An 18,472-nucleotide genomic window follows, 5' to 3' on the forward strand; every position below is an offset into this window, starting at 1 on the left:
TTTGAGACTTAGCCCCCCCCCCTAACTGAAATCCTGGGTACGCCCTTGTTCAACGGTATATTCGTATGAGGACAAAATGTCTGCCTGAGTAATCTTTAACACATACCTATCCAAAAGTGAAAAAATCGCACGACCCGTTTTCGAACAATCCCAAAAAACATGGTTTTTGAGGGACAGGGGAGGGGTGTTGAAAAAATGAGTGGTATGTTAATGGTCCTTGGGTCGACTTATGGGGGTCCCCTGAAGGTTCCAAGTCGCTATTTCTTATCGTTTGGGCTCTATAGAGTTTACGATAGACTGACAAACAGTGCCACATCATTCATATCATCTCTCTGAAGAATTCGAGCAGTAAAAAATCAAGGTTGATTCCAAATTATTCTATTAGTAGTAAGTTCATTTTTATAATATTATTATTATTTATTCATTTCGATTTACCGGTCCATTATAGCCATTTTGTACATTGTTCAGTTTACAAATGCATTATATTCGGTTTACAATGTTTCGTGAAAAATGTCCATTCAGACACTTCAATCATTTGCACCGGGCGAAAGTCGAACTCACAACTGTGACAATCGAGTCAGGGTCAGGGGTCACACCGCCCAAGAGCCGAACGCTCTTACCGATTATACCACGGATCCCCTCATCCTTATAATATTTTTATATAAATATTTATTACCGGTTAGAAGACTTAACGAGAAAAGCTACAATATGGAAATTTAGTACTCCACTTGGTATCGGCATTTCGAAAAATCGTATGATTTAACAAATTACTTTTATTCCCGATATATTTTTTAACATTATTTCAAAATAAAAAAGGTTATTTTTAAGAACAATTTTATAGTTCTTACTTGAAAAAGGGAGTAATATAATCCTTCAATACCACTACCGTTGTAAGTCAAATTTTAATATACCGTAGACACAGGTGACTTTGGATTCTGCTTTTCGTAAGCTTTTTTAACTACTCGAACTCCACAAGTGAGCTGTTTCCACAATCCATTTTTTTTCAAATTCTCACCATACTTTGCCACCCCTTTTTATTTTAGCACTTAAGGCTAGTATTTACTGATCGGATAGATTAAGACCGCATCCCTAAGTATAAGAATTAAAAGTTTATGAAAAGCAGAGGTTCAAAGTCACTTGCATCTATAGTAATTTTATGAAAATAACGATATCCGATAAATTATGTCACACTGTCTATCTAGCCGAAGTAAGAAAAGAAACGATAAGAGATATGAGAAAGTGCCCATGCTTTACACGGTCCGAACGATCCCAAGCTTCATATTGGCGAAATTTTTCTTTCAAAACAATGTGTTCCGCATCAAAAATCAAATTCACAAGTGTAGAGACAGACTAAATTTATTACTGGCTACCTATGTTATCTATTCAACTCGCACATTGAATGATTTTATATTTAAAAAAAATAGACTTGGAAATTGATCTAAACTAATTTTTGAAAATTATTTGTATAACATCCTGCTTGTCCTGCACAATTGTGGGAAATGTTTGATGTGACCTATGCATCGGCCTAAATTGATTGTGAACCAGTAAGGACAAATGTGAAGAAATGAAGAAAATTTCGCAAAACACTCAAAATCGTAAGCGTAACTGATAGTTTTCTAATGAGTTATCCAGCTTAAAAACTTCAAGAGACCCTGAAGAAAAATATAACGCCGAAAAATTCCAACATTAATGTCTTTCAAGATAAGAGAGACCCGAGAGTTCAAAATTGTACTTTATAACCCTCATAAATCTTCTCAAAATAACCAAGGATTTAACAAGAACCTTTTTTTATTATTTTATTTTCCTTCACTAGTAGAACTAAAAGGATTACCGAGGATCATTTGAGAGTGTATAAATTTCTTGATGGTTAGAAAGTAATTTTTGTTCTTCGCTCAGATAAGACAAATATGTTGTTTAAGTAATAAGTGTACGAGAAAGCACGTTTCATTGTGAAAAATTGTGCACACAACATTCCAAGAGACACTATAGAGAACATTTCACAGGATCAAATAAGGTCCAACTACCTTAATTGATAACTTATATTCATTGATTCGAAAAAAAAAATTGGAGGAACTGAAAACGAATCTGTTGATTGTTTTTGGTTTTTTTTTTTTTTAAAGAAACATATGCCAGTAACTTTGTACCTTTTTAATATGAGTAAAAGGTGGCAAAAATTTACACTAATGAGGGTTTCAGACTGGGGGTCTAATGGATCATATAAGTAAATTAAAATTAACCTAAAAATTATTGCCTCATAAAAAAATAAAGAAGTTAAGCCCCATATGGCTAACGATACATAAGGAAAATTTCGTGAAGTCGAAATTCGCAACTCTTTCTTTCTCAAACCTATTTGCTTCTTCTTCTTTTACGGGCTGTATACATTGGAAGGAATTTTCGTCAAAAAATTGCCTTAAAAAAACATGACGTTTCAGCAGCCTACAGTGATAAGGGATTTTTTTTTAAGAAAAATTTTTTTTTACAAAAATTACTCCCAGTGTGTAGAAACCTCTTTAAATATCACAGCAAATTCAATTTAACTTTGTCAAATTTAAATTTGAATTTGGTTTATTGTGAGAATTTTTACGAACTTTAATTCAATGTTAATTGTATTTATTTCAATTCAATTTCAATTTCAATTTCAATTTATTTATTTGATATCTATTTTATTTTATTTATTTATGTACAGAGAAATCGTCAATCAGTTGGTAGAGCACTCGTCTAGTTAACGAGAGGTCTCCAGTTCGATTCTGGGTGGAGGCAGGATTTTTTCCTATCTCCACTGAGAAAAGACTGGATGATTTCAGTGCCATTTGCTCTGATTGATGATTTCTCTGTACAAATTTAAGTGTTTGAGGTTTAATTGTTTTTCTTTTTAATCAATGTATACTTTTCCTGTGAAAAAAAGCTTTTGAGGAATAAATTTCAAATCACCTTTCTCATTAATACATATAATATAAAAGAGAAATTATGATCTTCGACAAAGTTAATAAGTAATTGGAATAAATTTTCAATCAAAATGTATCAATTGCAATTTTTTTTTATTTATATATATACGAAGGAGCCTGATAAAATGAATAATTAAAATGTCACAAATTACCCCAGTCTGGCAATACTTGTTCTATCACTTCTGGGAAGTTCAATAAAATAAACTTTTAGAAAATGACTCTTTATAGCACATTTCTCTGTGCACAGAGAGCGACAATCAGAACAAGTGATTCCCAATCCACAATTTTACCCAAAAGTAAAATTTACTATAACAAAATTGTAGAGTAGAAAATTTTCTATGGATATTTTGTTACATTTTGCCCCACGTTTTCAATTTTCAAATTTCAATTTAGGTCCGATTTCAGATTACTCTATTGCTGACCGAGAATTCTGCGAAGCTAAGATGCTTTGCCACTTCTTTTTTTTTGTTAAATTTGAATGAGACAGTCATTACTTTTACACCGTATAATAATATCTCTGAAACAACAACACTTTATGAATAGCAATGCGTAATTTGCAAATAAAATAAAAACATTGTTAAACAAATAAATATCTCAAATTCATCCAAGGTGTCTTAAGTGTCAATTTATCTCAAATAAATTTGAATTTCTCAATTTTCCAATGAAAGGCTCTAAAAATTCATTTTAAAAAAAAATTACCTAAAATTACTTCTTAAAACTGTTGTTATTTCTTTGTGAAGCCACCATGCAAAAAACAACGAGAAATAAATTATGAATATTGGTAACAATATAAAAATTCCCTGAAAATACTTTTCCGCTGATAGTGATCAGTTGTGTTTTTTTTCTTTTAATGGTAAACGGATGGAATTCACCATCGACACGAGCATAAAGTCTGGGGCATAAGAAGCACTTTAAAGTGTGACATAAATTTGGAGTGAATCGAGAAAAATTATTAATATTCTGCATCGTACTGACTAAAAGGTGTTTTAAAAGATAAAAAAAAATACTCGTATTAATTAAAATTCTCATTGGGAAACGTGATGAAACATTTGCGAATGGAAGGTACGATAATCTTGGTAAATAAAAGTCACAAAGAGAAGGAGACACGACAAAACAAAAAACATATGATTTTAAATGGTCAGCTGGTGAGACACGAACACAAGCAAAAGTCCCTCCAAGCATAAAGACGCTGGAGAGGAAGACTCTGGTGAGACTCTCTTTTTATTGCTTCTTGTGATACCTTTTTTTTATTTTTGCTACTTCATAAAAGATAAATAGAAATAAAATATAGTTCTTGAAATGAGACAAAGAAATATCGATTCTATAGCTGTCTGTTGGCCTCTTTTCTAATATCAACTTTACTTTATACTCCTCCACATAAATTTTCTAACTTATTATCATCACACAATTCCTTGATCTATTGCAAAATCTACAAAATAAATTAATAATTTCACAATATTTATCATTTGGGGAAAAAAAAGAAATTAACATTGACAATGTGTCTGTATGAATGTGTTATTTAGCACTTTTGCAAAAAGACGCAAAAGCAAATCTTTCATCGTGATTCAGTGACAAAATCCCAAAACAATCTCCTAACTCTTTTTCCACATCGACAGCTCTTTTTTTCTCTCTCTCCTTTTCCTGATAAGAAAATATTCATTATATATGGTTTTATCATCAACAATGTGACCTAATTTGTCTCCTTCGCAAATAACTTTTTCTCCCAACAATTTTTCCTAGACAAAAATACCATAATAAAATAATAATATAATGATATTAAAAAGCTCTAAATGGAGGACACGTCGTCGTGGAGCACAAAAAAGGAAATTCAGTAACTTTGAGACATTGAACTCTAAGCTTTTTTCTACGTCTCGAGAGCATGTTGAGAAAAAAAAATAAATGAGGAAAAAACACTCTCAATTTCGCGATTATTCGCGGGAACGCAAAATGGACATGAGTGTGAGTGAGAGGCAAAATTAGTTGCTTCTTTCTCTCTCTCTCAAAAATACATTTTGAGCTCAACACGTGAAGAATGTGACGTTATTTTGTGCGTGATTGATGACAATAAATTACGCGTAGAGAATTAATGTTAAAGTATTGTAAAAATTACTAACTTTTTAAGCAAATTTCCACTCAATTAAAAATGCATTTTGCGAAATTAGAGGATTCTTTAACCTCTCATTCAATTTAGAAAATCTTCATCCCGAAAATCACGAAAATTTGTAAATGTCATGAATTTTGACAAAAAAAATCATGATTCTTGTTATGGACAAAATAATAATTTGAAGGGCAATGCAGATGAAATTTTGGCTGATTTTTGTCTGTTTATTACGTTTATTATATCAAATTAATTTCCAAAACAAAAACTATAAAAAAGAAGTGATAACATTAGCCCCGACACTGCAAATTTGTTGAAAAATATACCGAAATATTTATAGAATCCCAAATTTTCAGAGAAAAATTAGCAAAAACTTTTTAAGATTCTAACCTCTAAAAAATTCCATATGTAAAATGTACGAAATTCTTAAGATTTTTTACATAATATAGGGCAATCAAGACATGTAAACGCTATAAAAAAAAGTATTTGTCGGACATATTTCTAATATTATTCATTTTTCCTTCTTCGCCAAAATATAATAATGCATAGGGTAAGTATATTAAATTTCGACCAACTTGCAATTTCGATCTGTTCTTTTGTTCCTGAAATTTCCAAGAATTATTAGTCTTTGCAGACTCTCCTAGAGATTATACAATGCAAAAAAATCTCGTTTCAACGAGATGATGTGTAAAACTTTTAGAAGAATTTCGGAAGGGTAAGGAACTACGAGAATCAAAATGACCGAAATATTACCCAAAGCTATGTTTATATTTTTATTCATTTTGAAATGTATTAAGAATGATTTTAGAGAAAACAAAGACGATAAACTGTCTACAAGCTTCCAAAAGCAACACTCCTTAAAAAGAAGTAACAAAAAATCAATTTGTATCAAAAATATTCATTTTAAATTTAAGACTTTAGCACTTTCATGCGTCGAAAATGGCGCAACTATGCCGAAATTTGATACAATTGCCCTAGATTAAAAAAGATTCAGACACAATACAGTAGACTCTTTCTCAATCGGGCATTTGGGGCAAAATGTCATCCAAATTATCGAGAGATTTGGGCGTCAAAGTCATTGTAAATTGCACAAAAAGCACTTAATTATAAAGAATGACGATAAAATAAGGGAAATTACAGCGAATTTGAGTAAATTTTCATCAAAATCAAACGTGAAAATTGGCAAAAAAAATTGTTTTCGCCCGATTGAGCGAGAGTCTACTGTAGATTCAAGGGTTGGACACAAGTCAAAAACCAAAAAATTGACGTAAATTACCAAATTGGAATAAAATGTCACCTTTTGCAATGGAAATCAGTAATGGGCATTTGAATGGCCTTTGGGGTCGCAGGAGGGAAAAAAAATTAACATTTATTGGGTTTTTCTACGTGAATATAGATTCCAAATAATCACAAAGTGTACACGAAAATATGAAAAACCTTATTAGAAAATGAATGTATGAGCCCTAGCACTGTTGTAGAAGTGTTTCGAAAGTAAGACAATTTATTAATTCCAAAAACAATCTCTTTTAGAGTTCGAATAGTGCAAGCAGTAAAAAATCATTTAGCAATAGAAAAAGGGACAGATAATCCTAACCGGCTTATGTAGGTGAGATTCTTAACGTGAGCTAACTCGGAGTGCATGCAAATTCGATTTAGAGCTGAAGTTGGGAGACGCCATTCAGTTATCTTGAATCAAATTCGTGAAATTATACAAATTTTGTATTTAAACCAAAATATCAAGGATTTGGATGAACTGATAGAAAAGTGATATATGGATGAAATGTAGACCAGAATGTTCTCTATAATTTTGCCATAGAACATGATCTCATCGATTACTCAGAAGCCAAGATAAGCGAGGTTTTTTGTTTCTTAACTCGTTTTTTCATCCAGAGTGCCCCAAGTAGTCATTTGTTGAGCTTCAACTATTTCAAAGAATTGTTGTCTTTTGTGGGACTTTCCATTTAAAACCCTATTTTAAGTGTCTTGGTGGAGTAGAGGCAGTCAAATTGGCATCTGAGTGATTTCAAAGCGTTTTTATGGGAAAAATCATTTTTTTCACACTTAAACGGCAAAATCGGAGTGATAGCGTAGTCTGAGCGGAAAATGATGTGTGGACGAAATGTAGAGACAAATGTGTTCTACAATTGTGTCGAAGTAATCATCAAAATCGGTTTAGCGACAGTCGAGATAATTGAGGTTATGTGATATTGAAATTGGTTTTTCGACTGTGGCGCCCCTGATGTTGGTCCCACGAAGTTCAAATATTCTAGAAAGTTGTAGCATTTGGTGAGATCTTTCGTTTAAGCCCTCACTCATCAAAATCGGTCACATAGAACCGGAGATATGATTTTTTGAATTTTGTGAACTTTGACCCCTCATATCTCCGGTTCTGTTTTAACCACAGCGCGCATACGCACCATTTTGGAAACGTCCTAGACTGGACTACAACATACTAAAATTTCATTAACTTGCACAATGCCGTTTTTGAGAAAAGTGACTTTGAATTTCGATGAATTTTGACGCTATCACAGCGCCACCTGTGGTGACTTTTTGAACTTCCATCTGAAAGTGCTCATCGAGACGAAACCAAAAAGGTAAAATTTAGGTCGCTATGTTAATTAGAACCGGAGATAGAGGCCGGTCAATGTTCGAACTTTGACCCCTTATAGCTCGGGTCAGGGGTTATGGATCGACTTAAGGTTTTTTTTGTTTGATAGGTATAATCAACGGCTACAACATACTAAATTTTCAGCCCGATGCACAATGGAATTTTTGAGTTATTTAACTTTTAAGATTTAAAAATTTTCTTTTTAAAAAAAAGCGCCCCTAGCGGTGGTTTTATGAACTTGCGATGTTAGAAGGGGAAGTGGCATTTCACGAGAGCTTTCCAAAAAGCCCTCACTTTTTAAATTCTGACAATTAGAACCGGAGTTATGGCCATTTTAAGAAATTTTTTTTGGACCCTTATAGCTCGGGTCAGGGGGGTCGGGGGACCTTAAGTTTAGTATTGATGGAAAGCTCTAAGGCCCAGCTATAACATACTAAAATTTGAGTCCGCTGAATGCCATAGGGGCGGAGCTATTGAGAAAACAAAAAAAGGGGGGTCTTCAAAATGGCGGAAAGAGGGGTGGGGGGTGGGGGGTCTATGCACCAAGTTGCAATTTTCACCCGATATATAACCTTTGCCGAAAACCGCAAGTCGATATCTTTTTTAGTTTAGGAGCTATTAAGCTCCAAAGAGCGGCCGGCCGGCCGGCCGGGAACGTAAAATAGCCACATATATATTCGTGATCAGGAAGTGCTGAAACACATTTTGGCCAAGTTTGAGGTCGATCGGACGACATGAAATTTTGTTAGGATTATAGTAGGTTAGATTTTGTTAAGAATCTCACCTAATAATCCAATTCATTCTGCAAATAGGGGAAAGCTCTGAGACTTCGTACACACTCTGGCTTTGAACGCTTCATATTTTTCTTATATTTCTTTAATGAATTTGACCTGTGGCTATATAAATTAATAGCTACTATTGAGTCACACATTTTCATAAAAAGTTAGGTCAGATTCATTAAAGAAATACGGGAAAAATATGAAGAGTTTGAACGTGAAGTGTGTGCGAAGCCTGAAAGGCTTCCTCTATTTTAGAATTATAGTTGTTTCTGTTTATCAAGATTTTGGTTCTCTAAATAGTCTGGTTCTCTAAATCTTTGAAGTAGAAGAATGAGGAATTTAGTAACTTTTTTTGGAATGAGGAATTTTGTAACTTTTATTGAATAAATTTTGTGCGCCACGTCGCTTGTTTTGTTTTGAATTAATGACAGATGGGCAAGGATTTTTTCTCACTTTTTCCTCACAAATATTGAATTAAAATGATTTAATGTTGCATTATTCGCACAGTCTTTGGATATTTGGAAGAGTTTGTGAACGTTTTATTGAGAAATATATTACATTTTTGCTGAAAATTAGAAGCCACGCAAAGAAGCAAAATAAGTTACGGCAAATGCTGATTACTGAAAATTTTGTATGGAAATTTGTCGTAACTTCACCAACAATGGAAGTTACGACAAATTCTGATAAATTTTTCTTCATTAAGGACACTTACGATAATTTTTGTTTAAAATAATTTTTATTGGGCTTACAAAAGATCCTTTTCCTCAAGTGAGTTTAATAAACAAAATTACGCTGATTCCAAATATGTATATATCTCAAAATCGCAAAAATGAATTTACGATAAATGTTGATTTAACTGACGAAAGGTGTAAAAAAAACTCGAATTCTGAGTAATTTTTCCAAATTATTATATCGCGTAGAAAAACTGTAGAGAAAAACCTGCGTAATTATACATTGGAGTGCGTAATCTCCACATTCTCGCACTATATTTGTTAATTTTTCTCTCAGTGTTTCTATCCGGAAGACTTAAGCGATGTGCTCAGACATTAGCATAAATCCAATGCTGTCGCGCCCCAGCCGAAAGAACACGCGCACTTTCCCGGACACTGCGGAAAAGTGCACGGGACTTTTGGGAGAGGCAGTCTGGGACATTTTCCCACTACGCAATTGGGAGATTTTCACCTCATGCCCCATCTCTCTCTCACACTCTTGTGGGCATCCCATTCCGCGAGAGTCGCAATTTAAACTGGCATAAACTTTTGGGGAATGAATTTTCTCTGGGATTTTCCATAGGAGATTTGCACACTTACCTCAGAATAGAGGGCGACATCGTAGACTGTGCCCTTGCCATTGTATAGATCCACATTGAGCTGCTCAAGGGAGAGTTTTTCCTGCAGGAACTGCCCCAGATATCGCTGAAGCAGATACCTGCACACCTTCTTCTTGATCACGTCGGAGAAGAGCGCGTACCAGGGCATCGTGTCACCAGCTGTGTCGCCCCTCTTGAGTCTCTTGTGGTTTTGAGCCCCTTCCCTGCTCCGTTCAGCTTCTCTCTCGCTCTCCCGTGCCAAGCTCTTGTCTTCCGCAGTCTCTCCGTGAACACCAAAAATTCACATTAACTTTTCATGCATACGCACTAACTATCCACTGTCTATCACTGCACAAAATGCTATTGCGTAACACCACCAAACACCTACACATCAATTTAGGCAGCAAAATGGTCTTTTTTAGGGGAATTTTCTGCCCAACATTTTGCTCTTTCTTCACACACTTTTCTGCACTTTTCTTCCTTTGTTTTGTCAAAACAAACGTCCATGTTCGACGGAGCTTCGGGTGGAAATCGGCTGAAAACCGATGCCTTTTGGGGCAAGCAGCGCCATCTGGTAGGAATTTTGGACCAATCAGCTGCCATGCGAACAGCTGATCGGCGGGCATTTAAATGCGAAGCTTCCGGAAATAAATCTCCATTTTTTAAAGCTTTTTATTGAAAATTTCAACTGTTTTGAGCTATAAATGGTCACTAGATCAACTGCTTTACTCCTCAGCCTGCTTTTTTGGCCTCACATAGGGCTTACATTCCGGATGCTTGTCCGTGAGGAAGCTCCTAATCTCTCCATGATGCACTTTCATGTCAATGATGGTTTCAAAATGTCCCCGGACGTTTTCTTGCTTCCTCAGGTATTTATTGTGTCCATAGGTGCCCACGTAGAAGGGTGGATACTTCTTCTTCTTCAGCACAATTTTCCCATCGAGACCGTATTGAGTGAAATCGAGAATTTCATTGCTAGGAATCTCATCTTCTGTTCGACATTTTGTCGGAGAAGCTACAACCGTGGGGAAGTTTCCTTGATCCTTCCGGAACTCCACTACATGCAGCCCCTTTTCCTCAGCGAGCTGTTGATGTGTCTTCTGCTTGAGGAGCCCAATGAAAAAAGCCTTAACGATGTGCTGAAGATTTCTGGAACCCTCAATCTTTGCGTACAAATCCTTGATTCCAATCACCTGGCAGATGGTCTTGATGGCTCGCTGACAAACCAGCCCATACCCCTCAGGCTTCCGCTTGATGAAGATCTTCGTGGCTCCGAATTGGCAGAAGATATCGTGGAAGACTGTGTGTCCATTGCAGATGTCCACATGGATTAGCTTCTGTCCAGCACGATTTTTCACCTTCCGCATGGCAGTTTTGGTATCAATGGCCTTGGCCACGGAGAATCCAGCAATACCATTCCCATTCCCCGTAACTGCCATCACTGACAATCGCCTCTTCCTGCCCACATTTCCCTTCATGATAAAAACTGTCTTTAGCTCCAGGACTCTCGTGTCAAAGCCCTCAAATGTCTGATCACCAATTGGATCCGGAGCTCCGATACTCCGTCCTGGCATTTTGTTCCCAGACCAACCCCGATCGATGGGACTCAGCCTTCCCATTCTCCGGAAACCCATAGAATCCCTCAATTTTATCAAGTTAGCCTCGCGTTCTTTGTCCTCAGGCAGCTCCTCACGCTTCACAAGTTCCCTTCCCCTCGCAACAGGAGCATTGAGTCCCGGCCAGACCATGTTAATCTTACCAACGCCAATCACCTGACCACGATTGAGATCCCTTCCCTTCTTCTTTGCTGCCCCTCGGCCACGACCACGCTTCATTCCTGCATTACTCACGGAGGTCACACCCTTCCATAGCTGCTCTGCTGGCACTGAAAAACATCCCCAAAAACCAGAAAATTCAGAGATTGTCCAGGAAAAATAAACAAGAGACAACAATGTGAGGTTAGGAAGCAATTGAACTTACATTTCACGAAGAAACTTGTCGTCCTGGCGATGTCCACTTGTGGACTGGGGCTGTGTTGCAGGAGGACATTGCTGCAGGTGTTGCCGATAGTGTTTATCCGTAATTTCTTGATATTTCGCACCAAAATATTCATTTTTCTGATGCACTCTTCTGAGAATATTACCCCGGAATTCTGACAGAGGCGCTGATGGCGGGATCTCAACTGCAGCGCCAGTGGCTATTATTGGAAGCTCTTGAAAAGAGAGGGAATTTTCAAATCATCACTTTCCTTTTCTAACGGATTTTATCGCAAATTGAAAGAAAATTTTCTGATGAATGCGAATAACGAAAAAATTCCAACTAGAAGTTATTCATTTTGGTCCACTTGTGGACTGGGGCTATGTTGAGGAGAACATTGCTGCAGGTCCTGCAGGTGTTGCCGATGGGGTTTATCCGGACTGGAGATTTCGCACCGAAATATTCATTTCGTCAGTTAAATCAGCATTTGTCGTAACTTCCTTTAGACAGCTTTTCAGGAGACAAAATTTCGTCGGTTGCCTCAGCAACTGTGCTAACTGCATCTGCTTTGTGCCTGCATTGATTGCAAAGGCCGCGTAGCGATGCGTTGCTTACAACGAATGCTGACACAAAGCAAATGCAGTTAGCACAGTTGCTGAGGCAACCGACGATTTTCAGTTCAGCAATTCATCATAAAGCAACTGATCCACGTCCAAAAGAATGCAAGAAGGAATGGAAGAAGTATATACATTGCGGGGAAGGCGTTCTTGGGCGATCTACGATCGGCTTGAGCCGATGGCTCAAGCCGGTTGGCTTGAGCCCTGATCAAGAATCTGTTCTTGGTTTTTCTTCTATACGTCACTATTTTCTTTAATTATTTTTTTTTGTTTTTGCTGTTTTGTCTCATATTATCAATTATTCCGCCGGTTCTAGTGTACGGAATTTAATAAATGGGCATCCGTTGGAAAGGTAAGTAGTTGTGCTTCAACTTGAAAATTATGTGGTATTAGGTGAGATTCTTAACAATCTCACCTACTATAATCCTAACAAAATTTCATGTCGTCCGATCGACCTCAAATTTGGCCAAAATGTGTTTCGCCACTTCCTGATCACGAATATATATGTGGCTAAGTTACGTTCCCGGCCGGCCGGCCGGCCGGCCGCTCTTTGGAGCTTAATAGCTCCTAAACTAAAAAAGATATCGACTTGCGGTTTTCGGCAAAGGTTATATATCGGGTGAAAATTGCAACTTGGTGCATAGACCCCCCACCCCCCACCCCTCCTTCCGCCATTTTGAAGACCCCCCTTTTTTTTGTTTTCTCAATAGCTCCGCCCCTATGGCATTCAGCGGACTCAAATTTTAGTATGTTATAGCTGGGCCTTAGAGCTTTCCATCAATACCAAACTTAAGGTCCCCCGACCCCCCTGACCCGAGCTATAAGGGTCCAAAAAAAATTTCTTAAAATGGCCATAACTCCGGTTCTAATTGTCAGAATTTAAAAAGTGAGGGCTTTTTGGAAAGCTCTCATGAAATGCCACTTCTCCTTCTAACATCGCAAGTTCATAAAACCACCGCTAGGGGCGCTTTTTTTAAAAAGAAAATTTTTAAATCTTAAAAGTTAAATAACTCAAAAATTCCATTGTGCATCGGGCTGAAAATTTAGTATGTTGTAGCCGTTGATTATACCTATCAAACAAAAAAAACCTTATTGTTCATACATGAACAATATGCTAGTGAGCAAAGAGAAGAGAATTTATTAGCCCCTTGCGGTGCAACGACGAATTTATTAGCCCCTTGCGGTGCAATGACAATTGACACCGCACGGGCTTTCCTCTATGACGCGCGCGGCTACTTGAGCCATTTGTTTTTCTCTTCTCTTTGCTCATCAAGCACTTTTTTAAAATAATTTTCCCACAATGAAAATGGATTAGTTAGCAAAATTATTTGTATATAAACCCGAAATTTTGAATCAATAAATCACTTCCAATTCCACAATCATCGTGGTCCCATCGAGACATCAAGCTTTTGGTTTGAAGAAATACTTTAAATCCAAACAGCAATGGAAACCAGCACCATTCTAAAGGAGCAGGAGAGCATCGCCAAGACCATCGAAAGGCTGCGGACGAACTTCAAGAAGGATGGCCCTAGCAAATGGAAAGCGCCTTACCTTGAAAACAAGGTTAAGGAGCTCAACTCATATTGGAGGCAGTTCGTGACCAACAATGCGACTCTCACATCTCAGCTCCCGGGAAGTCATCCTTATATCCTGCATAATTTATACCAAGAAACCAAAACGGTTTACGAGGATTTTATGCAAAAAATCAAAAACTGCCCTGAGTTTGAGAAAGACTCTAACTCAGAGTCGGACGATACTCCACCAACAGATGCGGGGTTACTTCGACCATCGAAACTTTCCAGTACTACGGAAAGTGTGACAGTGACGTCTGAATCTTCATCTGACGTCATCTTCATCCCAACAACAACAACACCAGTAGTTACACAGGCCGTGTACACTGGGACAATTCCACGTCAATACGACAAGGTTGCGACAACCAGCAACAACGCAGTTACTACTACTATTTCCAGATGGAATCAACCCATCACCACGACTGAGCATCCGCTCAATACAACTACGCCAACTTGGAATCCATCTTCTACAACAACAGGGGTGAACAATTTTCCGAACAACCCTCCATTTTTGGGAAACTTCAATACCTGGCCATCTTGGGCTTCATATGGTGTACAGCCAGTCACATCAATCTACAATCCAGGGCAATATCTGCCACCTTACGGGCAATATGGTGGACAACAAGGCCATCTCCCGGCTTGGCAAAAAACCCATTTGCCAAAACTCCCACCAGTTCAAATTCCAAAGTTTAACGGAATTTATAAGGATTGGTATAAGTTTTATGATGTCTTCAAAAGCGTCATACACGACAACTATAATCTGGGGAACGTGACCAAATTTCAATATCTTCTCTCTTACTTGGAGGGGGAGGCTGCAACCTTGGTTTCAACACTTCGGCTTAGCGACACGAACTACATCGCCGCTCTAGAAATACTGGAGGAACGCTACAAGAATCCCCGACGCATTATTACTTCTTACTTGGACATCGTCGTCGACCATAAAAAGTTGGAGCATCGCGTAGCAGAGGACCTTTCATCTCTTCATGGTGCCATTCGGGAATGTCTGACTGGACTAGCTAACATGGGCTACAAAACCAATGAATGGGACGCTATAATAGTGCACATCGCCATGAAGAAGCTGGACAACGAAACACAGCGTCTCTTTGATGAAAGTTTGGATTCCGCAAAAATAATGCCAACATTAAAGGTATTATTGGAGTTCTTGATGAAACGCCACCATAATCTGTTGAATTTCAACAAGGGCAAGAAATCAGCTAAGCCAGAGGCAGCTACAAGTTCAACCAACAAGAAAACCTTCCACTCCACAGTTCAGTCGTGTGGTATGTGCAAAGAACAACATTCAATAACTAAATGTGACAAATTCAAGGCCCTCAGCACATTCAACCGGAAGAAAACGGCGGATAAGCTAAGTCTCTGCTTAAATTGCCTCATGCATAAACGTACCGAGAAATGCTTCAGCAAGAAAACATGCTACGAATGCCAAAAACCACACCACACTCTTCTCCACTTTAAGAAGGAGGCAGAGGAGAATGAGCAGTCCAATAATACAAACGAAACTGCTTCCGACACAGACACATCAAATGACGAAGAGGTCAAATCCCTTGCAATCCGCAAGGAACACACTGTCATGTTAGCGACAGCGCTCGTGAAAGTGAAATCAACATCTGGGCGGACGGAGTTACTGAGAGCTCTTGTGGATCCTGGATCACAAGCAAGTTTCATCACCGAAGATGCCGCTCAGAGTCTTCAACTTAGGAAGAACCGAATCAACACTACAATCTCTGGAATAGGAAAAACAACAGCTGGCTCATCCCGTTACAAAGTCCAGCTTATCATGGGTCCAAGATTTCCGTCATCTTTTGCGATGGAGATTTCCGCCTTCGTGCTACCGAAAATCACCAATTCTTTGCCAGAAAAGGCAATACAACTACAAAGCGAAGATAATCACGACAACAAAATTCTTGCTGATCCGACTTACATGACGCCCGGCCCAATTGATCTACTTTTAGGGGCTGACGTGTACACATATATCGTGGAGAATGACTTGAGGAAAGTCAAAGACGGACAGCTCACTATGCAAAATACCAAACTTGGGTGGACCTTGATTGGGAAAACATCGACCACACCAGACTCTCCACGAGTAATAAGCATGATCTCTGTTATCAAATGGGATCAACCACTAGACCAACCTTGGGATATAAATGACGACACACCCAAGAAGGCAACTGCTGTGACTGCAGAACAACGGGCCACTACTGATAGAAATGCCTTAGAGTTCCGCCCCCCCGCAAGACCCCACTTTGGGGGATTCTCTAAAATTGATGTAAAATCACACTCGGATCCAGATGGAATAATCCAAGTGGCGACCGGGAAGTTCAGAGGATATAAGAAGGATCGACCAGTCCATAAGCTCTGCCAATTTTCTACGAACGTCCATGATCAAGATTCCGATCTTTCCACTCGTAACAAGGATTTACCTTCAGGATCTGAAACTGAAAAGGCCAACTCGACAGATGCTCCAGCCAATATCAAAATGTCAAAGAGGCTCAGGAGAAAGAAGACATCTTCAATGGTTTCTAACCTAAAGAAAATTACAAAAGTTGCTCCTTGCAGATGGACAACATCAATACTTCATGCTGTACTCATGATCTTCATGCTGTTCAGCACTATTTTAGCTACGTCTAACAACCCTGACAAACCCAACATCGAAGTTTTTATTCCAGAACCGGGACTTTACATTGAGAAGATGGGGATTGCACGTCTACAACGTGGGAATCTTCAAGTGGAAATCACATATACAACAGCTGAATCTCAAAGAGATCAGGAACTAATCAACGCAATCTGGGACAAGATGTCATTGGCCTGCAAAACAGCAAGCGAAGCCGTGTCGGACGCTGATACTACTTGCACACATAACATCAATCACCTCCAACATAAGAGGGATTATTTACTTGAGGAAATCAACCGTATATCAGAAAAACAAGGTGTACGCAAAAAACGTGGATTACTTGGCCAAGCAGTGACATATCTCTTTGGGGTTAATGATCAAGTATATGCAAGCATTGATCAACTCAAGGAGAGACAGGAAGACACACAGAAGCTGATCAAGCAACAATCATTGATGCTGAGTACAAAGGTGGATCTGTCCAACACCATAATAGAAAACAAACTTCGGAAATTTGATGAAAAAATCATGCAGATCAACGAGGCCATAGGTGAAATGGCCAACTGGTATGTTGGAATAGACCACAACCGAGTGCGCATTGACATTTTAACCACCTACATCAATGCTGCTGACTGTTACGAGGAACTCGACAGGAAACTGACCAACATTCAACTCGCGAAAGATGGGAAGCTAGATTTACATAGCCTCGTCACGGGAAGAACCCTCCAAGACACTATTCAAAGGACATTGAGGCACATCGGTCCAGACTTTGATATACCCCGAAGGCAACGAGAGCCAAGTGACTACATCTTTCGGGACAGTGAACTTGTCATCTTCGGGAAATACCCCATTCTCGAAAAGGATGAGTTTCATCTCATTCACATAACACCAATTCCCATAGCAGTGGAAAACGGCACATTCATCGTGTCAGAAATAGAAGCAGACACAATGGGAATCGATTTCAACAAACAGATTTACTTCACATTAGAGGATGGACACAATCAGTGTTCTCCTATCGGTTCCGGGGAATACTACTGTACACTAAGTCTCTTGCACAACATGGATCAGAACCCTAACTGCGTAATCGACGAAATATATCATCGACACCCAAAAACCAAATGTGAGATGATAGCCGTTCGCTTAGAGGGGACGTTGTGGAAGAGGTTAGCAATGGAAAACACGTGGTTGTTCATTGCTTCACAACCAACGTCCGTTGCAGTCATCTGTATGGGGCATCGAGAAGAGAAGCTGCTGAAGAATGCTGGAATTCTCCGGATTAAAGAAGGCTGCGTTATCAAAACCAAGAGGCAAACCCTTCATTCAACGATAGAACACCATATGAAGGCTTCTGCTACATACATTAAGCCTTTAGAGTTTGCAGTCGTAGAGTCTTCCGGACTCAGAAAGATCGCTATAATTGACCCGAAGCCAATCATCAATGGGCAGAACTTATTCCACCAAGCCAAAAATGTGGAAGTGCCCGAACCACCAACATACGGAGAAATTATAACCCATCCAGCAGTGAGCAGTGGATCCGTCTTGCTCATCATTGGTCTACTTTGTTGGATATCCCGGAAGCAGTGGAAAAGGCTCTGGAGCAAGTGCCACAAACCAAAGGAAACACTGGCCGAGAAGTTTGGAAAGCTGCGGATTTCTCAACCAGCTCATACTGCCCCCGGCCAGGATGTTCATACATGAACAATATGCTAGTGAGCAAAGAGAAGAGAATTTATTAGCCCCTTGCGGTGCAACGACGAATTTATTAGCCCCTTGCGGTGCAATGACAATTGACACCGCACGGGCTTTCCTCTATGACGCGCGCGGCTACTTGAGCCATTTGTTTTTCTCTTCTCTTTGCTCATCAAGCACTTTTTTAAAATAATTTTCCCACAATGAAAATGGATTAGTTAGCAAAATTATTTGTATATAAACCCGAAATTTT

General features: G+C 38.5%; 3 protein-coding genes across 3 annotated transcripts in view; 1 reads left to right on the forward strand and 2 right to left on the reverse strand.

Moving 5' to 3' along the window:
• LOC129798331 (autophagy-related protein 2 homolog A) overlaps positions 1-10,272 on the reverse strand; it is a 42,626-nt gene extending 32,354 nt beyond the window's left edge. Inside the window, exon 1 of the mRNA XM_055841438.1 lies at positions 9,741-10,272. Within this exon, the coding sequence (XP_055697413.1) occupies positions 9,741-9,908 (168 nt within the window). The 5' untranslated portion in view covers positions 9,909-10,272. The remainder of the gene's footprint in view (positions 1-9,740) is intronic.
• A 112-nt stretch (positions 10,273-10,384) lies between these two features.
• On the reverse strand, positions 10,385-11,917 carry LOC129798342 (28S ribosomal protein S5, mitochondrial). Its single transcript, XM_055841450.1, has 2 exons — positions 11,720-11,917; positions 10,385-11,624 (listed from the first exon to the last, which is right to left on the reverse strand). The coding sequence occupies exons 1-2, from the start codon at positions 11,850-11,852 to the stop codon at positions 10,465-10,467; spliced, it is 1,293 nt and encodes a 430-aa protein (XP_055697425.1). The 5' UTR covers positions 11,853-11,917; the 3' UTR covers positions 10,385-10,464.
• A 1,785-nt stretch (positions 11,918-13,702) lies between these two features.
• LOC129799815 (uncharacterized) lies at positions 13,703-18,228 on the forward strand. Its single transcript, XM_055844042.1, has one exon. The coding sequence runs from the start codon at positions 13,777-13,779 to the stop codon at positions 18,226-18,228; it is 4,452 nt and encodes a 1,483-aa protein (XP_055700017.1). The 5' UTR covers positions 13,703-13,776.
• The last annotated feature ends 244 nt before the right edge of the window (positions 18,229-18,472 follow it).

Source organism: Phlebotomus papatasi, chromosome 1 (genome assembly GCF_024763615.1).
Source record: "Phlebotomus papatasi isolate M1 chromosome 1, Ppap_2.1, whole genome shotgun sequence".
Taxonomy (NCBI): domain Eukaryota; kingdom Metazoa; phylum Arthropoda; class Insecta; order Diptera; family Psychodidae; genus Phlebotomus; species Phlebotomus papatasi.